Genomic DNA, 27,927 nt, shown 5'->3' on the forward strand with positions numbered 1-27,927 from the left:
TAGGTTCTCTTTTAATGGTATTTTACAAAAAACAGTCATTAAATTTTGTGCATTAGTCAAACCCCAGTACAAATCCATAGGGTTTCTGTTAATTAAGAACAACAGAAAAAGGGACTCACTTCCAGCTTCCATGAATACCTCTGGTAGGTAAGTAAAACCACTTGCTGGTTCCAGTGGATTACCGCAGCGTGCATGCTCCCCAGGACGCTGAAGATTAATTACCGTCTTTATACCATGCCTGAAACAGGAGTATAGCAGTCAGTTTCTATTTGAAACATGGGTCAACAGTTAAAACCTTCCACTTATATAGTGCCTTTTACAACCACCAGATAGTTAAAACATTTTATTTAATGAAATAATTTTTGAAATGTAATTACTATTGTAAGGTAGGAAACACAGCAGCTAATGTATGTACAGCAAATTCCCAACAATAGCAATGTGATCACAACCAGATTGATTTGTCAGATATTAGTTCAGGGATAAATAGTGACCAGGGCAATCAAGATAAAATCTTCTGCTAGAAACCTTATTTCACGCAAGCCACAGATGATTGAGCTCTTGATTTTAGAATATTGCATCCTCAACTATTACCAAACTCAACTGCAGAAATAAAGGTACACAGTAAGAAGAACTTGGGTGCTGAATTAAAGCAATGTTTAGAAACTTAATACATTCAATGCAAACTCACATAATCCTTAAAGAAAGATAAAATAATAGAGATGGGAAATCAGGACTTGCTAAGCTCATATTTATCCCCTGTATTAAGAAACATCAACAAAGATTTTCTTCATGAACAGAATGAAGAAAAAGATAATTCATTATGCTTATTTTTTTTAAATACAATTAGACAAAAAAAATTGATGTGGCACTTCAATAATCTCCCATGCTCAAGAAGATATACAAATGTAGTTAAAGAAAGAAAATCTAGAATTACTTCTGAAAGCGGTTGTCATGACAAACATTCCTATGTGTAAAACAAAAGGTTGTTGCCATCGTTCCTTAAAAAAAGTATTAATTTCCACCAAAAAAGGTTCAATTATATCGAGACAATTAACCTACAACACAAAAGGCAGCCAGTCATGTCTGTGCCAGTAACTACTGTACTTTAGGTCTGACTTCAGTTATTACTTCAAATACTTTAGAATTCTGAAGAAGGATCTCTAGCCAAAACATTCACCAATCTTTTCTCTTTCCGTATATGGTAACAGGCCCGTGTGTGTCCAGCAAATTGTTTAATTACTTTTGATTTCCATTATTTTTTTTATTTCTAAATTCTTTAAAATTTATCATGAGGATGTGAAGTGAAAAAAAATATTATGAGAACAGGCACTAACTTGCTTAATATGAATTATATTTATTGATAAAGATGTTGCTGAACAAAGAGACCTTGGAGTGCAGGTTCATAGCTCCTTGAAAGTGGAGTCGCAGGTCGGTAGGATAGTGAAGAAGGCGTTTGGTATGCCTTCCTTTCTTGGTCAGAGTATTGAATACAGGAGTTGGGAGGTCACGTTGCGGCTGTACAGGACATTGGACAGGCCACTTTTGGAATATTGCATTCAATTCTAGTCTCCTTCCTATCGGAAAGATGTTGTGAAACTTGAAAGGGTTCAGAAAAGATTTACAAGGATGTTGCCAGGGTTGGAGGATCTGAGCTACAGGGAGAAGCTGAACAGGCTGGGGCGATTTCTCTGGAGCGTCAGAGGCTGAGGGGTGACCTTATAGAGGTTCACAAAATTATGAGGGGCATGGATAGGATGAATAGACAAAGTCTTTTCCCTAGGGTCGGGGTGTCCAGAACTAGAGGGCATAGGTTTAGGGTGAGAGGGGAAAGATATAAAAGAGACCTAAGGGGCAACTTTTTCATGCAGAGGGTGGTAGGTATATGGAATGAGCTGCCAGAGGATGTGGTGGAGGCTGGTACAATTGCAACATTTAAGAGGCATTTGGATGTGTATATGAATAGGAAGGGTTTGGAGGGATATGGGCCGGGTGCTGGCAGGCGGGACGAGATTGGGTTGGGATATCTGGTCGGCATGGACAGGTTGGACCGAAGGGGTCTGTTTCCATGCTGTACATCTCTGTGACTCTGTGACTCTATGCAGAAATTGGCAACACTTCATGCTGAAAGGAATTTCATTGTTATATCAAAGTGCAAGAAATAATCAATACTTTCTTTCATGCATTTACTTTTTGCAGTTCATTGGCCATTAGAACATAGAACATAGAAGAATACAGCGCAGTACAGGCCCTTCGGCCCTCGATGTTGCGCCGATCAAAGCCCACCTAACCTACACTAACCCACTATCCACCATATACCTATCCAATGCCCGCTTAAATACCCATAAAGAGGGAGAGTCCACTACTGCTACTGACAGGGCATTCCATGAACTTACCTCTCGCTGAGTGAAGAACCTACCCCTAACATCAGTCCTATATCTACCCCCCCTTAATTTAAAGCTATGCCCCCTTGTAATAGCTGACTCCATACGTGGAAAAAGGTTCTCACTGTCAACCCTATCTAACCCCCTAATCATCTTGTACACCTCTATCAAGTCACCCCTAAACCTTCTTTTCTCCAATGAAAACAACCCCAAGTGCCTCAGCCTTTCCTCATAGGATCTTCCTACCATACCAGGTAACATCCTGGTAAACTTCCTCTGCACCCGTTCCAGTGCCTCCACATCCTTCCTATAGTATGGCGACCAAAACTGCACACAATATTCCAGATGCGGCCGCACCAGAGTCTTATACAACTGCAGCATGACCTCAGGACTCCGGAACTCAATTCCTCTACCAATAAAAGCCAGTACGCCATATGCCTTCTTCACTGCACTATTTACCTGGGTGGCAACTTTCAGAGATCTGTGTACATGGACACCAAGATCCCTCTGCTCTTCCACACTACCAAGTAGTCTACCATTAGCCCAGTAATCCATCTTTTTATTACTCTTACCAAAGTGAATCACCTCACACTTAGCTACATTGAACTCCATTTGCCACCTTTCTGCCCAGCTCTGCAGCTTCTCTATATCCCGCTGTAACCTGCCATATCCTTCCTCACTGTCTACAACTCCTCCGACTTTCGTATCATCCGCAAACTTGCTCACCCAACCTTCTAACCCTTCCTCCAGGTCATTTATAAAAATGACAAACAGCAATGGTCCCAAAACAGATCCTTGCGGAACACCGCTAGTGACGGCACTCCAAGATTAACCTTTGCCATCAACTACTACCCTCTGTCTTCTTCCAGCCAGCCAATTCCTAATCCAAACCTCCAACTCACCCTCTATGCCATATCTCTGTATTTTCTGCAGTAGCCTACCATGGGGGACCTTATCAAACGCCTTACTAAAATCCATATATACCACATCTACCGCTTTCCCCTCATCTACCTCCTTAGTCACCTTCTCAAAGAATTCAATAAGGTTTGTGAGGCACGACCTGCCCTTAACAAAACCATGCTGACTATCCTTGATCACATCATTCTTATCCAGATGTGCATAAATCCTATCCCTTACAATTCTCTCTAAGACTTTGCCCACAACAGAAGTGAGACTCACTGGCCTATAGTTACTAGGATTATCCCTACTCCCCTTCTTGAACAAGGGAACCACGTTTGCTAGCCTCCAGTCCTCTGGCACTACTCCTGTAGACAAAGAGGACACAAAAATCAAGGCCAATGGCTCTGCAATCTCCTCCCTTGCTTCCCGGAGAATCCTAGGATAAATGCCATCAGGCCCAGGGGACTTATCTATTTTCACCCTTGCCAGAATTTCCAACACCTCTTCTCTACATATCTCAAAGCCATCCATTCTACTTATTCGTGCCTCAGTATTCATATCGACAACAATGTCCTGTTCCTGAGTGAATACTGACGAAAAGTATTCATTCAGTGCCTCCCCAATCTCTTCAGCCTCCACACGCAACGTCCCATTACTATCCTTGATTGGACCTATTCCTACCCTAGTCATTCTTTTATTCCTAACATACCTATAGAAAGCCTTAGGGTTTTCCCTAATCCTACCAACTAAGGACCTTTCATGTCCCCTCCTTGCTGCTCTTAGCTCTCTCTTCAGGTCCTTCCGGGCTACCTTATAACTCTCAATCGCCCCTATTGAACCTTCACGCCTCATCTTTACAAAGGCCGCCCTCTTCCATTTAACAAGGGATTCCAATTCCTTATTAAACCACGGCTCCCTCACACGACCCTTTCCTCCCTGCCTGATAGGTACGTACTTATCAAGGACACTCAATAGTTGCTCCTTGAACAAGTTCCACATATCAATTACGCTATGTATTCTTGTATAAGATTTGTCAGTCTAAGCAATTCCAAATACCCAATAATTATCAATAAGTTAGTTGCAGTGCGTCATTAAATGGAAATAAAAACAGATTCAGACTTGATGACAGGGACATTCCACAAAGTCTTATCTAATCTTTTGGACATAGAAGGGCAACATTGTTAAGATAGATTGGCTTTGAAACTAACTGCAGTTAAATAACCCACAGATTCTCATTGTTTGAGCTTACACATTAAGAATAATCAGCTGCATAACAAAGTTAATGAATGGAGATCTTATGAAATACATCCTATCAAGTGATATTGCCTGCAGAGGGAACAGGCAGAAAATCTGCAAAATGTGGCCCCTAAGAACTGCACAATAGAAACTTCTGCTCCGGCTAAAGGGTACCTTTGAAATTGTTCAATAATGTTGTATTTTTCAATAATTTCCGTGGAAGGACGAGCCATTGCCAAAATATTGTCAGTTATCCTACAAATACAACAAAACTATTGTTAAGATAAACTGTGCACATACATGAATTACTTCAGTAAAGTAGTCTACTTGTTCTTTACTTACAAAATATCAAGCAATTCATCAAAAATTAGATATATTCACAGACAGGATGTGCATTTCATGTAATTTCCAATATTGATGATACAAATTAACAATGATATTTAAAAAACTAAAGGCATAAAAATAAATTTCCTACCTCAAGGACTCCTGAAAACTTCTGCTAATATACACCTTTTAAAAAAATTTGAACTTAAGACTGTGGCCATAAGAAGTATATAAATGACCAGACATATTGTGGTGACCTCATTTTCAATTCATCCAAAACTTGAAGCACTTTTCTGCATCTCAGATATCCTTTATATACAAATAATTGTTTTGACTAACTAGGTATCCTCAAGGAATTGGCAAACATGATTGAATTGACATCACGATTGTTTACCCTTCATTTGAAATTTTAAATGGGTTGCCTTCAGTTAATCTTCTGGTGCTGACAAATGCAAACACACTCAATGAGCATATTTGAAGTCAGGAGTAAAACAAATTTAGGTACTAATTACAGAGGAAAGATCATACTTTATGTAATACTATCATTTAGTGTCAGAAAGGTATACAAGCAGGGACAATTTGATTGTCAGTATCCTTTAATAGAGGATAGTCATAAGTTTCAGTGCTCTAATGGTCTAGTACTACAAGCTACAATCATATGTAGTGTTACTATCAAGAAGCTGGGAAACTGGTTTCTCCATTAATGTTAATTTTATAAAAATTAAAAATGGAAAACAGATGCAAACAAATAACATTTTAAAATATCAATAAATGTCATTGATATTTATTGATTTACTGTTAAGAAACAGTATTAGTAACAGAACAAAAATATTCATTAGGAAATCTCTTCAGATAATAATTATAAACTTTGTTTCTGTGTTTTATGATATCAATTGAAATGTTCAGTATGATTAGATTTTTATAATTACTCCCTAGTGACATTATTCTCTCGAGTCTTTTTTGTGACATAATATCAAGTTTAGAAAAGATATAAATTTACTTTTGGCCTTTTTTTGGAGTTAATAAGGAGGACTGCATTGGTTTGTTGAGAGTTGGTATCATGACTGGATGAAAAAGCAAAGAATTCCAGATTTCGGATCAAGTACATCCAAATTTGGTTCACGTCTATTACCAAAACAAGTTGCTATTTTCTGAACCTTCATTGGTGTATATAGTTGGTAGCAAATCAGTGAAAGATTGAAATAGTGAGTGGTTGAGCAACATTTAAGAAAACAGATGTGTGACAGCTTGGACAGAAGAATATAAGGGTACTTTTCTAGAAAATGAAATTATGGAATAATATCTGCACACATGCATATGAACACAAACTTGCAGAGATAATCTTGGAAAACAATAGACAAATTAAGAATCTATGTAGATTTTAAAAAAATGGAAATTTTCTAAAGCAATTAGAAAAAAATAAAATGGATAGCTGAAAATAGGCCACTACAGTTATCTTGCATCAATCTTCATGGTCAAGGATATTATTAGCATTCTAAAAATATCAAAGCAAGCAACAAAGGATGGGTAAAGAATAAATATACTAGAAAAAAAAGTATTAGGGGAAACTATGGAGCTAAAAGCAGTAGCTACAGAGGTAGCGGATGCACTGGTAGTAATCTTTCAAGCATCCCTTAGATTCAGGGAAAGTCCTAGACAATTGGAAAATTACGAATCTAATAACCTTATTTGAAAGGGAGGGAGACAGAAAACAGGTAATTATAGCCTAACAGTTAGCTTAAGATCTGTCACCCGTCTTGGGAAAATATTGAGACTATTATAAAGGATGTAATATAACATTTAGAAATGCATAATATAACCCAGTAGTGTAATGAAGGGAACACATTTATTCAAATTCTTTGAGGAGATAACAAGCAATATAATGGGGAACCACTTGCTGTAATAGAGTCACGGAGATAGACCCTTTAGTCCAACTCGTCCATGCCAGCCAGCTATCCTAAATTAATCTCATCCCATTTGCCAGCACTTGGCCCATATCCCCCCAAACCCTCCCTACTCATATGCCCATCCAGATACCTTTTAATATGTTGTAATTGTACCAGTTCCACAACTTTCTCTGGCAGTTCATTCCATACATATATCACCCTTTGTGTGAAGAAAGTTGCTCCTTAGGTCCCTTTTATATCTTTCCCCTCTCACCTAAAACCCATGCCCTATAGGTTTTGACTTCACTACCCCCGGGAAAAGACCTTGACTGTTCATCCTATCCATGCACCTCATGATTTTATAAATTTCTATAATAGCACCGCTTAGCCTCTGACACTCCAGGCAAAATAGCCCCAGCCTGCACAGCCTTGCCCTAAAGCTCAAACCCTCTAACCCTTGCAACATCCTTATAAATCTTTTCTGAACCCTTTCAAGTTTTACAACATCTTTCCTATAGCAGGGAGACAAGAATTGAATGTAATATTCCAAAAGCAGGCTAACCAATGCCCTGGATAGCTGTACCATGACCTCTCGACTCCCAATACTCAATGCACTGGCCAATGAAGGCAAGCATACCAAATGCTTTCTTCACTACACTGTCTCCCTGCGTTCCACTTTCAAGGAACTATGAATCTCCAGTTCAAGGTCTCTGCTCAGCAAAGCTCCCCAGGACCTTATCATTAAGTGTATAACCCCTACCCTGATTTGCCCTACCAAAATGCAGCACGTCACATTTATCTAAATTAAACTCCATCTGCCATTCTTCCATCCATTGGCCCATCTGATCAAGGTATTCTGAGATAACCTTGTTCGGTGTCTGTTACTCTACCAACTTTGGTATCATCTGCAAATTTACTATCTATACCTCCTAAGTTCACATCCATATAAATGACAAAGAGCAGTGGACTCAGCACTAATCCTTGCGACACACCACTAGTCACAGGCCTCTAGCTCAAAAAGCATCCCACCACCACCACCCTCTGTCTCCTACCTTCGAGCCAATTATATATCGGAATGGCTAGTCCTACTTGGGTTCCATGTGATCTAACCCTTGTTAACCAGTCTACTATGCAGAACCTTGTCGAATGCCATACTGAAATCCATATAGACCATGTCCACTGTTCTGACTTTATTAATCTTCACCATTTCTTCAAAAATTCAATCAAGTTTATGAGACATGATTTCCCATGCACAAAGCCATGTTGACCATCCGTAATCAGTCCGTGCCTTTCCAAATCCTGTAAATCCTGTCCCTCAGGATCTCCTCCAACAACCTGCTCATCAGCCGATGTCAGGCTCACCAGTGTATAGTTCCCTGACATTTCCTTAGCATCTTTCTTAAATAACATATTTTGATTTTCAAAAGGCATTTGTTAATGTACCACAGAAAGGCTATTTAACAGGATAAGAACCTATAGTGTTGGGGTTGTTTATTAGCATCGGGAGAAGATTGGCTAATTAATAGAAGACAGAGTTGGGACAAAGGGGACATTTTGAGAGTCACAACTTGTCATAAATAGTGTCACAGTGATAAGTGGTGGGGCCGCAACTATTTACAATATATATTAAATTACTTGGTTAGGGACAGTGAATGTATTATTACCAAGTTTGCAAATTATATAAAAATACTTGGGAAGGCAAGTAGTAAAGAAGACATGAAGTTTGCAGAGGGATTAAAAACACATTACGTGACTAGGCAAAAACTTGTCAGATGGAAAATAATGTGGGGAAAATGTGAGAATAGAGGAGCGAGTTATTAATTAAATGAAGGACGGCTGTAGAAAGTTGAAGCATGGGTTTGCAGTTCCTCTTGCATAAATCACAAAAAGCTACAATCTAAGTTCAGTGAGTAATAGGGAAGGCTGATTTAATGTTAGCCTCCATTTCAAAAAGAATGGAGTATAAAATAGAGGGGTTTTACTAAAACTATATAAGATACTCGGCAGACCATATCTAGAATACTAGCATTGGCGGCTATCCAGAGAAAGTTCACTAGCTTGTTCCCGGGTATAGAGTGATCTTCGTATGAGAAGAGGTTGAGTAAGTTGCGTTTGTATTCACTGTTAAGAAGAATAGAAGATCTAATTGAAACATACAAGATTTCTATGGGGTTTGACAGGGTAGGTGCAGAAAGGTAGTTTCCTCTATGGAGAGGAAGGATTAGAGGACATAATCTCAGGATAGTAGTCATCCATTTAAGACAGCGTTGAGGTGCAACCCCAGAGAATAATAACAATGTGTAATGCTATTCTGCAAAGAGTTGACAAGACTAGATCATAAAGATTCAATGTTGAGACACAGATTTTTAATAAGGCACTCAGAGGTATGGAAGAAAAGGCAGGAAAGTAAAATTGAAAATTACCATATCATCTATGTTCTTACTGAATGGTGAAACACACTTGATGGGCCCAATGGGCTACTTCTACATTTTATGATTTTACAGATATCCATATTGTGTTTCAAAATAAAAAGTGACAGAAACAGTGGATAGCATTTAAAAAGAAAACATCTTACACTTCCCAACTTCATCTCTGACTTAAAATAGACAAACTTATAATTAAGGGTATCTGCACAGTAGCTAGTAGCTTCAGTCTGCCCTTTAACTTAGAGTTTTCGGATCCTATTCTATAACCAAGTAAGCCATCAATCTTCTGATCTCTACAGTTCTCCCATTAAACTCTCTCGGAAACTTCATCTTGTTCGTGACACATACTCCCATTTAGCGTCGCCTCCTTAGCCTAATGCTTGCCAACATCAAAAATGTGTCCATTCTCTAGCAACATTCCTATATCCTTCAAAACTGACATTATCAATCATTTACATTATCACCCCCCACTTCCCTTGATTATGTTCCCAAAAGTCTTTTCTTTGACAGTGTCTTCAACTCCCACCTCACCATATGCCTATTATTCCTCATCAGCATTCAAATTTGTCCTCTTTAATGCAAAATAGGTTGACTCATTGTAAGTGAGTGGTACTTATATAAATGCAACCTCAGCTATTCGAAATTTTAATTCTCTAGCCCCCACCCCTCAAAAGGTTCTTTCAAATAATTTCAGATTAATTCAATACTTTTGCATATTTATAATTACATCCCTCAGTTTAGTTGGCATGATGAAAGAAAAAAAATTACAAAAAGATGACTTGGACTATTGATCAGAATTTGCTGAAAATGTGCAAATCTGTCAGCAATTTTTGGCAAGGAAGAAATAACCTGTGAATTGGGAAGTTACAGGGTGACTGCATAAACTATGCGTGCATTGCCTGGAATATAGAAGGTTGAAGAATAATTTGATTGAGACTTTTAAGATTTTGAAATAAACTGGTAGGACAGAAATTTTTTTTTTCTGCAAATGGGAAGTGTCAGAAAAGCAGACACAACTTTAAAACCTGTTGTTTCGTAGAGAAATGAAGGTACTTTTTCTTCGTGGAAAGGATAGTGGAAGCGTAGAACTCAGCCCCACAAAAATATGTAGACACTCGCTCAATTTTCAATCTGCCTGAGTCTGGATAATCCACAATTTCACAAAATGGTTGAAAAAACTTGAATGATTGAATGAACTACTCCTGCTCCAAGATTCCTATTTATCCATTAAATTCTGCAGAGAAAGTTAGGTCCAGTCATTAAGAACATAAATATCTTTCTAACAAGAACTGTTACAGATAGCCAATCAAATCTCTCCCCAAAAAATGAATAAATCACAGTATACAGTTTCTTTTTCAGGTAGTGAATTTTTGGAGAATACAAATTCCAAATCTTAAATTATTTTATTCTTACATTTCCTTTATTTCTTTTTTCCCTCTGGCTGTCTTAATCAATCATTCTTCCCCTCTACTGGATTGGGTACTGAATTTACCAATTTTAACATTCACCCTACTTCTCAATCTTTCCTCATCTTATTTCTCAATTGTTAAATCCCACTGCTTAAAGACATACTCTGTTAGTCCCATCATTCACTACATTGCCAATATGTTGTTGCTTTCAGTGGGCACTTCTAACAAGTTGTTGTGCAAAAAACACTGAGCTGAAAGATTCAGACAATTTAAGCACTAAATTACCAGATTAATTGAAATAAAATATTAACATTAAGTCAGAACATGAAAAATACATATTGTCATCTATTCACAATAAAGGTTATGGGATAGGACTCCTGCAATTAAAGGTTATTGATCAATTTAGGTGAAACATGCGAGAAAATTACATTTGGAATCTCAATATTCATTCCCTGATGGCTGGATTTGAAAAAAATTGTTCATTTGGATCCAGTAGGAAGAAACTAATTTTTTTAATTTGCTTTTTGCAAATACAAATCATAAACATCAGAGATTTCTCCTAAGATGTATGTAAACATTTGAACTGCCCATTACATTCTTAGGTTTCATTACTGACATCTGTCAGTGAAGCAAAGGAAATGGTACCTTTTATCAAGTTAGAAAGATTGGTTTAATCAGACTTAAAATTCTAAATACATGCATATTTAATACATCTTAATGTTAATTTAGCTTTTCTCAAACATGAGTGCCACAAATAAAGTAGTCTAAAAATGTTAGCTACTTAATTAGACAAGAGTGTACTTCAACTATTATTTTTTAAAGTAATAAATTAATTTTGCTGTGAATATTGTACCAAATTAATAATATTTGTACTACAATTTATCAATATCCTTTACTTGATAACCATATAAAATGCTTCCATTCTCCATGCCAGTGTAGTGCATATATTGGAGAAAAGTAATTAGTCAAGTATTAGTTTATAACTGCTCTTTGAATAAAAAGTCAACAAACAATACCATGAAGAATATAATCCTTTAAGAGCTTGTTCCTCTTCAGTCCATCGGGATGGATTTTCATACTTGCATGCACGACCACCACATGCCATTGAGCATTGCATATGGCCTGGGATGACATGCCGCAGGCGTTCTCCAACTTTAGTATACTTGGCTGTTGGACGTCTCATACTGCCTGAAATGAAGGTACAGACAATCATGCACACTTCAAAGTGGCAAGGTAACGCATGTCTTTAAAAAAAAATAATCAGTTTGTTCAATCAAACTGTGAAAGTTGTTGATGCAAACGTTTTGTTATGGTAAATACATATTAAGTGTCAGATACAATCTCAGAATACAAAGGGACAATGTTAGAAGACTTGGATCAAATCATTTATTTTAATTTTGTTAAGTAAATAGTCAACTTTCAAAAATGCTATTTTATATCAAAAATAATTTTACAAATCACAAGCCTAATGCAGCACAGGAATGCATCTCAAAAATTCAAAATCAAGTTTCCCAAAACATTCCATCCAGTAAAATTTGCAATATCAGCCCAAGTTGGGAAGGCTAATACTCTCTCATTATGTTAACCCTACAACATTTAATACATCTTTGTATACTAATGTACAATTTATGTACATCTATTTCACAACTATCATTTGAAATTTAGTTTAAAGATAAACCGCAGTTTTATCAACATCCAGGACACTTCTGTACATTCTATAAAAACATGCATGACGCACAGGATGTAGCCTAAATTAAACAGTTGAAACATAAAACACACCAAAAAACTAAAATGTCACAGTTTGAAATGTATGCATATATCTATTATATTTAAATCCCAAATCACAGCACCACAGTGAAGTACTTTTTGCTGCTAACAAGCTGGTTTCAGCTTCTTCGATGCAGACTGATGATACAGCAACCATAACTTGGTGAGATGTAGATGAAAGCATCTCTATGGCTGAGCTCCGACGTCTCTGCAAAACTCTGTCCAAGCTAACAGAAGCAGAACGCCTCTGACTCTGAATAAAGCTACTCAAATACTCTACTGTTGAATGCCTTCTACAAGACCCTTGCATGATAATTCCTTTGAAACATTCAAGATTGCCAGCATTGAACAGTTACAGCTTGTAAAAACCAACAAATTACAATGAATACTACAATCTAATGGTATTCTGATAGAGTACATCAGTCCTTTAGGAAAAGCTAAGTAGTTTCCATAGTAACAGCTAGCAGAGCCAATTATGATAGTCTGTGTAGGCAGCACGTTATGTCATGCTGCGGTTTGGGAAAGTTATCTTTCTCCTCTTAGGCAACAGATACTGCATTCTAATAGACCAATTTTGCAGCTGCTTTATTTCAGGCTCAGAAACTTTGCGTTTTTGAGTATCAATGTAGCATGTTTCATAAAATTAATTATTCTTTGATCCATTCTATAATATGCAGTGTAATAATAAACTACTTCACAGAATAAACTCATTCAGTCTTTCATGCCTTTGTTAATTGGCAAACAGCCTCATCTTCCTGCACTAAGTTTGTAAATCCAGCTTTTTTGGATAGACAGACAAAACTCTCTACAAATATGGTGAGCTTCTGACTGGATCATCTTTTCAAATACTGAATTCCCTACCATGTGGGTGAAAAGACATTCTGCTTTCTCCCCCTCACCCTTCAACCCTTTATTTTTAATATATGCCCCTGTTCAGACCAGCATGAGACTCGGAGTAGAATTTTGCAGATGGTGGCATTCCCCTGCACCAGTAGAGGATTGCCAGGCTCCCTCACAAACTGACAATATGAACCATTTAACAAATCAGTACTGTGCACTACTTATAGTGTCATACAGTCATAGAGCACTGAAACAGACCTTTCAATCCAACTAGTCCACGCCAACCATGTTCCCAAACTAAACCAGTCCCACCTGCCTTCATTTAGACCATATCCCTCCAAACCTTTCCTATTCATACACTTATCCACAGTTGTAAATGTACCTGCATCCCATTTATTCTAACTTATTCTGCAGTTTAAAACAAAGCTAAACTAAATTCAATTTCACAACTTGCAATTCTGAATTTTGAGCTCATCACCTCTGGGTTGTTAGTTTAGTATCAAAGTAGCTAAGCAAGTTTATTAAAACATTAAATATTAATTTACCTTTGTCTGAAGTTACAATATACCTTCTGTGTTCTAGTGATGAGTAAGGCAATTCAGGATGTAGGGAAATTCTTGCAGCCATGGCAGTATCTGTTGAAATATACATAGATATCTAATTTATTATTCTGGCACACACTTCCTATGCCTGCTATAGATTTCCTGTGCCACGTTTTACCTAAGTCTTTATTTTCCATTATATGCTCATAGAATCAGGGAATTATCAGGGAATCAAAGAAAATATATTTTCTTTTTCATAGTTAATCATAGGATCATTTAGTACACAGCCTTAACACAAATTGTATTTATTTCAACGAAAGGGGCCTGACTGAAGAACTCAGGGCATGGTTGGAAACGTGGGACGGGATAGTATAGCTATTAAAGAAAGTGGCTCAGGGAGGTACAGGGCTAGAAGCTTGATGTTCCAGGGTGTAGATGCTACTGGAAGCATAGAAAAGGAAGCAGGAGAGGAGGAGGAGTGACATTTTTAGTCTAGGATAACATTATAGTTGTACTTAGAGAGGATATTCCTGGGAGAATGTCCAGTGATATTATATAGAACATAGAACTTTACAGCACAGTACAGGCCCTTCGGCCCTCGATGTTGCGCTGCCCTGTCATACTAATCTGAAGCCCATCCCACCTACACTATTCCATGTACGTCCATATGCCTGTCCAATGACGACTTAAATGTACTTAAACTTGGCAAATCTACTACCGTTGCAGGCAAAGTATACCATACCCTTACTACTCTCTGAGTAAAGAAACTACCTCTGACATCTGTCTTATACCTATCTCACCTCACTTTAAAGTTGTGTGCCCTCGTGTTTGCCGCTCCCATACTTGGAATAAGGCTCTCCCTGTCCACCCTATCTAACCCTCTGATTATCTTGTATGTCTCTATCAAGTCACCTCTCAACCTTCTTCTAACAAGAACAGCCTCAAGGCCGTCAGCCTTTCCTCGTAAGACATTCCTTCCATACCAGGCAACATCCTAGTACCCTTTCCAAAGCTTCCACATCCTTCTTATAATGCGGTGACCAGAACTGTACACAATACTCCAAGTGTGGCCGTACCAGAGCTTTGTACAGCTGCAGCATAACCTCCTGGTTCTGGAACTCAATCCCTCTATTAATAAAGGCCAAAACACTGTATGCCTTCGTAACAACCCTGTCAATCTGGGTGGCAACTTTCAGGGATCTATGTGTATGAGATCTCTCTGCTCATCTCTCAAGAATCTTACCATTAGCCCAGTACTTTGCATTCCTATTACTCCGTCCAAAGTGCATCACCTCACACTTGTCCACATTAAACTCCATTTGCCACCTCTCAGCCCAGCTCTGCATCCTATCTCTGTCTCTCTGCAACCTACTACATCCTTCGTCACTATCCACAACTCCAAATATGGGTGGAGGATATGGGTGGAACTAAGAAATAAGAAAGGGATGATCACCTTATTGGGATTATAGTGCCTCCCAACTCCTTCCCCCAATTGTCAATAGGAAGTTGAGAAGCAAATATGCAAGGAGCTCTCAGTTATCTATAAAAATAATAGGGTTGTAATGGTAGTTTAATTTAGATAAATGCGAGGTGCTCCATTTTGGAAAATCAAATCAGAGCAGGACTTATACACTTAATGGTAAGGTCTTAGGGAGTGTTGCTGAACAAAGAGACCTTGGAGTGCAGGCTCATAGCTCCTCGAAAGTAGAATCGCAGGTAGAAAGGATAGTGAAGGCGGCATTTGGTATGCTGTCCTTTATTGGTCAGAGTATGGAGTATAGGAGTCGAGAGGTCATGTTGTGGCTGTACAAGACATTGGTTAGACCATTTTTGGAATATTGCATGAAATTCTGGTCTCCTTCCTATCGAAAGGATGTTGTGCAACTTGAAAGGGTTCAGAAAAGACTTACAAGGATTTGCCAGGGTTGGAGGATTTGAGTTATAGGGAGAGGTTGAATAGGCTGAGGCTGTTTGCCCTGGACTGTTGGACACTGACGGGTGACCTTACAGAGGTTTACAAAATCATGAGCAGCATGGATAGGATAAATAGACCAAGTCTTTTCCCTGGTGTTGGGTAGTCCAGAACTAGAGGGCATAGGTTTAGGGTGAGAGGGGCAAGATATAAAAGGGACCTGAGGGACAACTTTTTCCATGCAGAGAGTGGTACGTGTATGGAATGAGCTGCCAGAGGAAGTGGTGGAGGTTGGTGCAATTGCAGGGTTTAAAAGGTGTCTGGATGGGTATATAAATAGGAAAGATTTATAGGGATATGGGCCAAGTGCTGGCAAATGGGACTAGTTTAGGTTGGGATATCTGGTCGGCATAGACACGTTGGACCGAAGGGTCTGTTTCTGTGCTGTACATCTCTATGACTCTATAGGAGTCGATTTTAACTTTCCAAACATACACTGGGACTGCCATAGTTTTAAGGGCTTGGATGGAGAGGAATTTGTTAAGTGTGTACAAGAAAATGTTCTTATTCTAAATGTGAACGTACCTAGAGAAGGATCAAAACTTGACCTTCTGTTGGGAAATAAGGCCAGTCAAGAGACTGAAGTGTCAGTGGAGGAGCACTTTTGAGCAAGTGATCCTAATTCTAATAATTTTATAATAGTTATGGAAAAGGAGTTAAACTGGAGTAAGGCCAATTTTGATAGCATTAGGTGGGAACTTTCAAAAGTTGATTGGGGGAGGCTATTGGCAGGTAAAGGGACAGTTGAAAAGTGGGAGGCCTACAACAATGAAATAACTAGAGTTCAAAAATTGTATATTCCTGTTAGTGCAAAGGGCAAGGCCGGTAGGTGTAGAGAATGTTGTATGACTAGAAAAATTGAAGCTCTGATCAAGAAAAAAGGAGGCGGTATATGTCAGGTATAGATAGCAGAGATCAAGTAAATCCCTCATGGAATATAAGGGCAGTAGGAGTATATCGAAGAACGAAATCAGGAGAGCAAAAAGGGACATGAGACAGCTTTGGCAAATAGGTTAAAGGGGAATCCAAAGAGATTCTACAAGTACATTAAGGAAAAAAGATTAACTCGGGAGATAATAGGGCCCCTTAAAGATCAACGAGGAGATAAGATACTAAAGAATATTTCACATCAGTATTTACTGTGCAGATGGACATGGAAGTTAGGGAACTTGGGGAAAGAAACAGTGATGTTTTGAAAAGCATCCATAGGACAGAAGAGGTGGTGCTGGAGGTCTTTAAACATAAAGGTAGATAAATCCCTCAGAACTTGATTAGGTGTATCCCAGAACTCTAGTGTGGAAGTGAGGCAAGAGATTGCTGACCCCCTTGTGGAGATATTTGTATTATCGACAGCCACGGGTGAGGTGCTGGGAGCTGGAGGTTGGCTAATGTGGTGCCATTATTTAAGAAACGTGATAAGGAAAAACCAGGGAACCATAGACCGATGAGCCTGATGTTAGTGGTGGGTAAGCTGTTGAAAGCGATTCTGGGGGACAGGATTTACATGCACTGAGAAAGGCAAAGACTTCATAGGGATAGTCAACATGGCTTTGTGTATGGGAGATCTCGTCTCACTAACTTGATTGAAGTTTTTGAAGAGGTGGCAAAGAAGACTGATGTATATATAAGTGGTAGATATTGTCTATATGGATTTTAGCTAGGCATTCGACAAGGTTCCACATGATAGACTGGTTAGCTAGATTAGATCACATTGAATCTGGGGTATCTAGCCACTTGGACACAAAATTGGCTTGAAGGTAGGAGACAGAGGGAGGTGGTAGAGAATTGTTGTTCGGACTGAAGGCCTATAACCAGAGGTGTGCTGTAAGGATCAATGCTGGGTCCACTGCTTTTCAGAATTTACATAAATGATTTGGATGGGAATATAGGTGGTATGGTGAGCAAGTTTGCAGAATTAGTGGTGTAGTGGAAAATGAAGACTATCTCACAGTACAATGTAACCTGGATCAGTTGAACCAATGGGCCGAGGAGTGGCAGATGTGATGATGTGAGGTGTTGCAAACCAGGGCAGGACTCATACAGTTAATGGTAGGACCCTGGGGTGTTGCTGAACAAAAAAGACCTAGGGATGCATAGTTCCTTGAAAGTGGAGTTGCAGGTTGACAAGATGGTGAAGGCAGCATTTGGCACGCTTGCCTTCATTGGTGAGGGCACTGAGTATGAGAGCAGGACTGTGGCTGTACAGGACATTAGTAAGGCTGCTTTAGTCTCCCTGCTTTGGAAAGGTGTTGTTAAGCTTGAACTTGAAAGGGTTCAGAAAAGATTTACAAAGATATTGCTGGAATTGGAGAGTTTGAGCTGTAGAGAAAGGTCGAATAGGCTGGGGCTTTTTCCCTGGAGCATTTGAGGCTGAGGGGTGTTCTTGTACAGATTTATAAAATCATGAGAGGCATAGAGAGCCAAGGTCTATTCCCAAAGGTAGGGGAGTTCAAAACTAGAGGTCATAAGATTAAGGTAAGAGGAAAAAGATTTTAAAAAGGACCTAAGAGCAACATTTTTACACAGAGATAGTGTATGTCTGGAACAAGCTGCCGGAGGTGGTGGTGGAGGCAGGTACAATGACAACATTTAAAAGGCATCTAGATGGGTACTTGGTAAGAAAGGTTTAGAGGAATATGGGCCTAAAACTGGCAATGGGACTAGATTAGTTTAGGATATCTGGTCAGTGTGGGCAAGTTAGACCGGATGGTCTATTTCCATGCTGTATAACTCTATGACTACAAATACTGTACTGTTGGGCTAATTATATTGCCTGTCCCATCAAGGAAAGGTGCAAAGCACAGGGTAAAAAAAAGTGTGATGTCATGCATGTTTATTTTAGCCATTCCTTAAGACTTCTAAGTATTAAATGAGCTGCTTGAGAAAATGGGCCAGCAGCACAAAATTGCCAAACTCCTTAAACAGCTCACAAGGATGAATATGTGGGAAATGGAAATATGACCAAACAAAATAGGCAAAAATATAACAATTTCATGCTGACTCCATGAGGTAGCTGAACAGAAAGAAGTGAAAAAGTATGAAAAGCGTGGTGGTGGCATCCCAATCATAGCGATGCTTGTATTAAACTTTCAAAACTAATAAGCATTTGCCAAAAAAATGCCTTATCGATACTTTTATGCTGAATTCACCCACACTTCTAGTCTCCATGATGGCAAATACCTTCTTGCCAGAATTACATGCTTATACCTCATAAAATTTAACTTCTACAAAATTCAGTCACTGGTAGCCTGGCCTGTACTCAGCATAAAAATCGAAGAACGTAAGACATAAGCCCTCCTATTGCACGAGCATTCAATGAAATCATGCTGATCTTCTGCTCCAACATTATTTTTCTGCAATGTCCCTGTAGTTTGGCAACCTGGAACTACAATATTGTAATCTTAAACAATAGCATCAGAAACAGAAGTAGGAATTGGCCAGTGGTACACTTGCTTCTTCATTCAATATGACTACGGTTGATCTAAATACTACTTTGGCTTCACTTTCTTGGTTTTCCCTCCAAACTATCGACTCCCTTGTCAATCAAAAATCTGTGTAACTCAGCCCTGAACATATGCATTACCCAACTTCCATTCCTATCTGTACAAGAAAATTCCAAAGGCTAAATGACTAAGACATTTCTCTCCATCTCAGGAGAGGGGGTATATATCCTCTCAGCATTAAATATCCCATCAAGACTCCTCAGAATCTTGCAGGTGACAAAATTACTCAGTGGACTTTAGAAGAATAAGTTCCACTTGCTCAGCCTTTCCTCAGCAGGCAATCTCTTCATAAGAGAACACAGCCAGAGAACAGTGTCTAAACTGCTGCATTCCAAGTCCTGCCTTCCTTAAAAGACAAAACTGGAAATAATTAATACATTACGATCTCATCAAAGCTCTGTACAACTCAATCAAGACTTCCTTACTTTTACTCTTCATTCCAATTGCAAAAAAGAGGACAAGATGTTTTTGTGTTCCTAATTGCTTCATACATGCTAACTTTTTGAGTCATACAGATCAATACTCAGATCCTTCTGTGCTACAGTATCGTGCAGACTCTCCTAATTTAAATAATATTCTGTTTTTCTATTCTTCCTACCAAAGTGAGCAATCTCCCACATCACACTCCATCTACCAAATTTTTGCAACTCACTTAATCTATCTACATTCCTTTGAAGACTCTTTGTATTCTCCTCATAACTTGCTTTCCTACCTACATTTGAAAATTTGGCTTTAATATTATCTGTCCCTTCATTCAAATCACGAACATAGTTCATGCCTCAACCCTGATCCTTGTGCACTTATTACACAATTTGCCAACATGAAAATATCTACTTATCTTGACTCTATTGCCTGTTAGCTAGCCAAATCACTACTCATGCTAATATGTCACCCCCAATCTTATGAGCCATCATCTTGCATGATAACCTTGTGTGTGTCACCTTATTTCATGGCCTATAGAAATCCAAATACAACAATGGTTCGACTTTAACAATCATGCTCATCACATCCTCCAAAAGCTGTAATAATGTATCAAACACACACCCTTTCATTAAGCCATTTGATTCTGCCCGGTTGCATTATGATTTTCTATAAATCCTGATATGACCTCCTTAATAATTGATTCTGATCTTTTCCATATGGCAGGTGTTAGACAAATTATCCTATAGTATCCTGCTTTCTTGAGCAGTCATAGAAGTCACAGCATAGAAACAGTCCCTTCAGTCCAACTCGTCCATGTCGACCAAATAACTTAAATTAATCTTGTCCTATTTCTTTACATGATTAGCAAACAACTATACTGTAAAGATAACTGTAATCTTGACTATTTTCTAAATCTCCACCTGCTAAAAGCTGTCAGAGAAGAAGAAAGGAAGGTCAAATTTGAAATGGAGCATAGAAATGAGATGAATCGTAAAATTATTCATCATACTCCTAGAATGTGTTGAGATGTTTTATTGGAGTAAATGAGTAGATTGCCTCATGTGGAAAGTCTTGTTACATTTACAATTTTCACTCTACAGGGCTGTTCCAGAATCTCAGGAATTACAGAAGATTCCAACCAATACATTCAGTACCTCTTCAATCACTTCGTCTAGGACCCACAATGCAGGCCATCAGGTTTAAGGGACTTCCAGTCTGTAGTCCAATTATATTTCCTAGTACTCCTCATCCAGAGTTGTCTACAATTTGACTGTTTGAAATTCCTCTCTCCTTTTTGGCCCTGCCTCTCTACAATGTTTGGGGTGGTTTTTGAGTCTACTCCTGGTAAATACTGGTTCAAAGCCTGCCATTCCTCCCCTGTTGCCCCGCAATTGTTAAATTATTATTATTCATAATGTATCCAATTGGTTGTATTCTCAGGTTGGCCAAATTCTCTGTTTTTCATATTTCCTTCACTCGTTTTTAACGTTTTTACAATCTCCTGTCCTGCTTTGCTGTAGTGTTTTATCATACACCTTTCTTTTTCAATTTAATTCCATCTTTAATTTCTTCAGTTAGCCATGGATACTGCATCATTCTTGTGGAGCCTTCCTTTCTCAATGGAATATATTTTGGTTTGAAATAATATAGAAGCATACTTGGAAAAATAGAAGATAGGAGCAGGCCATTCAATATGATCATGACTCAATACCCTCGTCCCACTCTCCCACATAGCCCTTGATCTGTTTAGTCGCAAGAGCTATATCTATCTTCTTCGTGAAAACAAAACTGAGTAAAGGAAATATGAAATGCGTCTTTAAATGTCTGTCATTGCTTTTCTATAATCTTGCATTTTAACCTTTTTATCCCATTCTACTTTAACCAATCATGTCTTTGCAACACTGTCTTTTTCTATATTTAATTTAAAAGTTTTGAACCAAATTTCTAATCAACTAACTTATTTTTATAACTTAATGGGAAATGCTATCATGTTGCAATCACTCTTAGCTAGAGGATTCTTTGCCCTGAGGTAATTTGTTAATCTTATGTCAATATCAGGTCCACATTAGTCTGTTCCCTGGTCAGTTCTGGAACATATTGCTCAAAGGAACTGTCCTGAATACCCTATGAATGCATCCTCTGGCTGCAGCACCTGGGATTTGCTAGTATGCCTTGTGATCTGCACTGACAATATCAGAACTGTTTGATGCTCAAGGAATGTCTGTTCCGAGTTGATGAGCTGGAGTCTAAGAATTGAACATTGCAATGAATCAGGAAGAGTAAAATTACAGTGACGTTTTCTTCTAAGAGACCACCACATTCCTCATGATCAGTATTTTACATTACTTTTAAAGTTATGGACTGGTAGGTATGACTGTAAGAGAGGCAGTTATTTGCATCCAAAAAGGGTATCAATGAAGGAGTCTTGGCCTTGCAACTGTTCAACAGTTTTCAGGTTCTTACACCTTGAAAGACAGAGAGAAAAGAGAATGCACAAAGGATGAGCAAGCTGACCCCTGCACTGTGGTTCGAGGTCATTCATCAGGGAATGCAGAAAGAAATGTAGGAGTAGTAAGAAAAAGTATAGGTAGGGGGATAAGACACTGTTTTCTGCAGACAAAGAGTGCAAATCCTGAAGCCTGTGTTACCTGACCGGTGCCCAGGAAAACGACATCTTGTCAGAGCTGCAAAGGAACAGACAGTGGGAGGGGAAAGATCCAGTTGTCATAAGCCAAAGAATGCGGAGGGACTAAAAGATATTCTGCTGAGTAGTAGGAACAGCTATGAACTAATTTAAAAAGCAAAACAAAATAAATGATCATCAGATTTACAATCCGAACCACAAGCAAATTGACATAAGGTAAATAATATCAGTGTTGAATAAATAGCTCGAAGATTGCATTGGAAAAATGGGTTTCAATTAATGTGGCATTGACACCTGTACTAGAAAAGGATCAGTACTATCAGTACAGCTTTCACCTGAACCACTGGCAAGTCATAAAACTAGAACTTTAGACAATAATGGGAGAGGGTTGTGAAAGTAAGGGGAGATGGGAAGCAATAAATGTTGGCCAGCCAGTGGCAGCCACAGGCGAATAAAGAAAAGTATTTGAAAAGAAAGTAAAGGCAATAGCATGGTAGTGGCACAGGTCAACTTGACCAATGTCAACAGGAAAGGACCAGATCATATGAACATAATACACAGGAAATAAAGGCAGAGTAAGTTGAAATAGTAAAAACACAAAATTAAAAGGCTAGTTATTAAAAGTCACACAGAGTTTGTAACAGGATTGATGAATCCATAGCACAAATAGAATTTAATGATAATGATATTGTAGGCATTAAACTGAAGTGTCTGAAATCTTCCAAACAACAAACATTAGTCAAGTCACCATTTTTTCAGTTAGCAGCAGATCAGGTTAAAGTAAACCCAACAAGCAAAATAATGTACAGAAACATACTAAAGATCATCGTGAAGACTCACATTGCAATGAAAACTATTAGGTCAACCTGCTCTTGCAGGATATCTCATTATGCAAGTATGAACATGTTCCTGTAATGGTTTCTTATTTCGATAGGTGGCACTATATGAGAAACTTCAGGTATCACTGTGTCCTCCATCTTATAAAATAGATAAGGTTTCAAAAACGTATTTGTACTCAATTTCAAATTCTGGTTGCTAGATGACTCTTAGATCTTGCTGTTTTGTTTCTTCTAAACATGCTTCATGTTCTTTCATCTGCTAGCTTTTATGTTTTTAATTAATTTTAGCTTATCGATAGTCCATGAATGTCAATCTAAATTGTCTTAATTCCAGCATAAGAGTTTAGATAATAGTTCAGAATTGCTTCGAGCGAATCCTGATCAGGAACCCTGAAAAATAAATAATCATCTAACGACCTCTTTAAATGCTTTAATTGAACCTTGCCTCCACCATAACTACCTGCTGTGTGAAAAGTTTTTTTCTCACTTTTCCTCCTTTTGCACATTATTTCAAATCTGTATCATCTCGCTTTTGGTCCTTTTAATGCGCAGTAACTACTTCTCCCTGTGTACTTTCTCCAAACACCTCAAGATTTTAAAAAATTGTTTTTGTCTTTTGTTTCCTGTCCTCAGACGATTTTGTATCCATTTATTCAATGGGTTTATAAAGGTTTCTCATGTGTTACATGGGATGGTATCAAATGCCTATTGTAAATCCATGTACACCATATAAATAACATTACCCTCATCAACACTGTTACCTTTTCAAAAGAAAACTCCTATTTCTTTTAAAATGATGCTTTACCTTAAAACAAAATCAGAGCTAAGTCTTCCTAATTAATTTTCATTTTTCAATCCGACTATCAATTTTGTGCTGAATAATTGTTCCAAGTGGTTTTCCCACCACTAAGGTTAAATTAAACCAATATACTAACTTCATCCTCCCTATATCTTTCACTCACAGTCACAAACAGAAACTGGAAAATATAAGGTTATGCAATGGGAAATGTACAAGGGAAAGGAACTCTGAAATAGTGTGACACAGCAAACTGAGAAACATATAGCAACAAATTTGCAGAAAACAACCTAAACACCAATGTTAAGCAAAACTATGATGTTCAGACACAACATTTTTGTAACTAACTCAAAATTCTCTTCCTAGATAAAGACTAACACGACAGCAGAAAACCTATCAAAACTAATTATTACGTCTGCACCTGAATGAGTATGCGCAGAAATTTCCTCCAATCAAAAATATTCAGAAGACTGAAGCCATTTTCTTTGACCTCCACCACAATGTGGGCAGCACGGTGGCACAGTGGTTAGCACTGCTGACTCACAGCGCCTGAGACCTGGGTTCAATTCCCGCCTCAGGTGACTGACTGTGTGGAGTTTGCACGTTCTCCCCATGTCTGCGTGGGTTTCCTCTGGGTGGTCTGGTTTCCTCCAGGTGCTCTGGCTTCCTCCCACAGTCCAAAGATGTGCAGGTCAGGTGAATTGGCCATACTAAATTGCCCATATTGTTAGGTAAGGGGTAAATGTAGGGGAATGGGTGGGTTGTGCTTCGGCGGGGCAGTGTGGACTTGTTGGGCCAAAGGGCCTGTTTCCACACTGTAAGTAATCTAATCTAATAACTAAATAATAGGTAAACAGCTGCAAGGTGGACGGCACAGTGGCAAGCACTGCTGCCTCACAGCGTCAGAGACCCGGGTTCAATTCCCGCCTCAGGCGACTGACTGTGTGGAATTTGCACATTCTCCCCGTGTCTGCGTGGGTTTCCTCTGGGTGCTCCGGTTTCCTCCCACAATCACAAAGATGTGCAGGTTAGGTGAATTGGCCATGCTAAATTGTCCGTAGTGTTAGGTAAGGGGTAAATGCGTTTCGGCTGGTTGGTGTGGACTTGTTGGGCCGAAGGGCCTGTTTCCACACTGTAAAGTATTCTAATCTAATCTAATCTCCATCCCTCTTTCTGGTAATTTTCTGAGGAAGCACCAATCCATTTACAACCTTGATATTACACTTAAGCATCTGACTACATATCTGGAATTCCTTACTATTGTACATGACCAAAAGGATTAACTGACAATACAAGACAAACGCTAACTGTCATGATACATAAAAACTGTCAACCAGTGTGTTTGAAAGTGTTTGGTTAGAGTTATTCAAGTGCTAAGTTCCATGGAGCTAGCAGTATGTATACCTACTTGTATGTCTAACCTGATGTCTCAAGAGATTATCACAAACTCAGATGCAATGTAACTAGCTATTAAGTACACAGAACATAGAGGAGGAGTAGACCATTCAGCTCCTTGAGCCTGCGCTGCCATTCAGTAAGATCATGGCTGATCTGTGACCGAACTCTATATATCTGCCTTGGGTCCATTTCGCTTGATATCCTTGATTCATAAAAAAGTCCATTTCAGATTTAAATTTAATAATTGAATTAACATCAACCACTGCTTGAGGGAGAGAGTTCCAAACCTGCACTACTCTTTGCATGTAGAAGTATTTCTAACATCTCTCCTGAATGATCTGGTCCTAATTTGTAAACTTCTAAGATCTTGAATCCGTGAAAATAGTTTATCTTCATATACCCTGTCGTTCCCTATTAATATCCTGAAGACCTCGTTTAGACTACCCATTAATCTTCTAAATTCAAGAGACTAAAGGTTTGATTTGTCTAATCTCTCAATTTAACCCCAGAAGCCTAGGCATCATCCTTGTAAATCTGCAATGAAGTGAATGTAGGTCCAAAACATCCTTCCTAAGGTGTGGTGCCCAGATCTGCTCAGAGTATTCTAACTGGGGTCGAACTAGGGTTTTGATAACTATGGTATAATGTTGGCATCCCAATATTCTTGGCCTTGAGATATGATGGCCAGCATTCTATTAAGTTTCTTGACTATTTTCTGCACCTGACAGTGGCATTTTAAAGAGCTATGCACCCGAATGCCCAAATTTTATACAGACACCACATTGCATCTTGTCAACAAAAAAATCCTGATCTATCCATTTTTGATCCAAAATGGAAAAAAAGCTCACTTGCTTACATTAAGCTCCATCTGCCTAACCAATCAATATCCTGTTGTAATTTTTGCTGTCATTAACACTATCTACACAATGCTGCCCAATTTTATCTCATCAGCAAATTTAGATATTTGACTTTTTATGCTATCATCCAAATCATTAATGGATATTATGAATAATTGAGGCCCCACAGATCCGTGCAGGACACCACTAGTCACATCCTGCCAATCTGAATACTTCCCCATTATTCCAACTTGCTGTTTCCTGCCACTCAACCAATTTCCTATCCATGTCAGCAATTTGCCATCAATTCCATGGGCTGTCACCTTAGCTAACAGTCTCTTGTGTGTGACTTTATCAAAAGCCTTCTGAAAGTCCATATAAACAACATCCATCAACATATACAATGCAGACAGTGGCACAGATTTTGTCCCACATAGCACTTTCATAAACCTCACGTTCTCCCGACTCGTTCCCCTCCTCCTTGTAGATGCTCCTGAAAAGGATACTTTCTTGTCATTTTTCCTGATATCTCTATATCTGACTCCATTTCCATTTATATTTAGAAATACTCCTATGAAATGCTGTGAGACACTTTGCATTGCTAACAGCATTTATAAATGTAACTTATTAATACATCTATAGTCTGCTCAGCAGTGCATTAGTAATAACTACATGAAGAAGTATGTATCAATCTATTAATATCGTATGCAAAGCATTCAAGCAACTCAGCTAAGAAAGGATATACTTGGCATAATGTAAGTGCAGTCAAGGTTCACCAGCCTGAATCCTAGAATTGTGCGACTGTTCTCGAGAGAAGACTGAGGAGACTGAGCCTGTATTCACTGGAGATTAGAAGAATGAAAGGCAATCTCATAGAAACTTACAAAATTCTTAAATGGATAAATGGTTTCACATAGAAAGGAGGTATCCCTGCACTGTAGGAGAAATTTTGACACTCAGATTGTGGTAAATCTTTGGAATTCTCCACCTTAGAGAACAGTGAAGTTCAATCACCAATTAAGTTTAAGACAGAGATTGATAGATTTCTAGTTTTTGATGATATCAAGGGATAAAAAGATAGTACAATGTGGCACTGATGTGGAATGGTGGTTCAGGTTCAAGGGACTGAATGGCCTACTCCTGCTCCTATGTTTTTCAAGAAGTTAACTTCTGCTACCTCTGGCTCAATTATCAACCATGCACAAATCCTCTTTCCCACAGATAAGACTTGACTCCGACTCAGCTTACAACATATGAAAAGGTCAATTAGTGCACGATTACTTTTAAACTATTATCATGACCAAGGAGGAAGAATTGGATTGAACCACCTGGGAAGTCCACAGTGATTTATGTTACTTCTAACACATTATAGCTCTCTCTCCAATTAAAATGTGCTTAATAATTTCAACTGAAACACTAAAGAGCCAATTAAAGTTTTCTTGAGTGAAAGAAAGAATACTTGTTATTTGCAAATCTAAAGAAAAATAATAAAGACACATCAAGAATAAAACCTCTGTGAAATCATGTGGGCCTGCACACTAGTACAAAGGTAAAAGTGATAGTGTCAAGTATAAAGGCAGATATAGAAATATATAGTTTAAGCATTTAGGATGCCCAAGAAGAACAAAGATTTAACCTGAGACAATGTTTGGTGAATTAGTGTCTTAAACCTCAGCAGTACTGAACTTGAAGTTATCCTTGGAGTTCTCAGTGTTCTGTTATTTCTTTTAATTAGTGCCACCACCAGGCACTTTCTTTTTGAGAAACAGACTTCACAGACTATGTTCCATACTGTATCCTTAGTT

At 38.5% G+C, this 27,927-nt stretch overlaps 1 protein-coding gene across 18 annotated transcripts in view; it reads right to left on the reverse strand.

Moving 5' to 3' along the window:
• Positions 1 to 27,927, reverse strand: part of ptpdc1a (protein tyrosine phosphatase domain containing 1a) — a 139,466-nt gene that overhangs the window by 49,876 nt on the left and 61,663 nt on the right. For 9 of the 18 annotated variants that reach the window (XM_072582242.1, XM_072582244.1, XM_072582249.1 and 6 more), the window contains 4 exons: positions 13,715 to 13,804; positions 11,579 to 11,750; positions 4,692 to 4,772; positions 120 to 238 (listed from right to left, as the gene is read on the reverse strand). In XM_072582242.1, the coding sequence (XP_072438343.1) occupies positions 120 to 238; positions 4,692 to 4,772; positions 11,579 to 11,750; positions 13,715 to 13,804 (462 nt within the window). Of the gene's footprint in view, positions 1 to 119; positions 239 to 4,691; positions 4,773 to 11,578; positions 11,751 to 12,412; positions 12,691 to 13,714; positions 13,805 to 27,927 lie in introns of those variants that run through there. The other 9 variants (XM_072582253.1, XM_072582252.1, XM_072582251.1 and 6 more) reach the window with 7 other exon arrangements.

Source organism: Chiloscyllium punctatum, chromosome 12 (genome assembly GCF_047496795.1).
Source record: "Chiloscyllium punctatum isolate Juve2018m chromosome 12, sChiPun1.3, whole genome shotgun sequence".
NCBI classification, from domain to species: domain Eukaryota; kingdom Metazoa; phylum Chordata; class Chondrichthyes; order Orectolobiformes; family Hemiscylliidae; genus Chiloscyllium; species Chiloscyllium punctatum.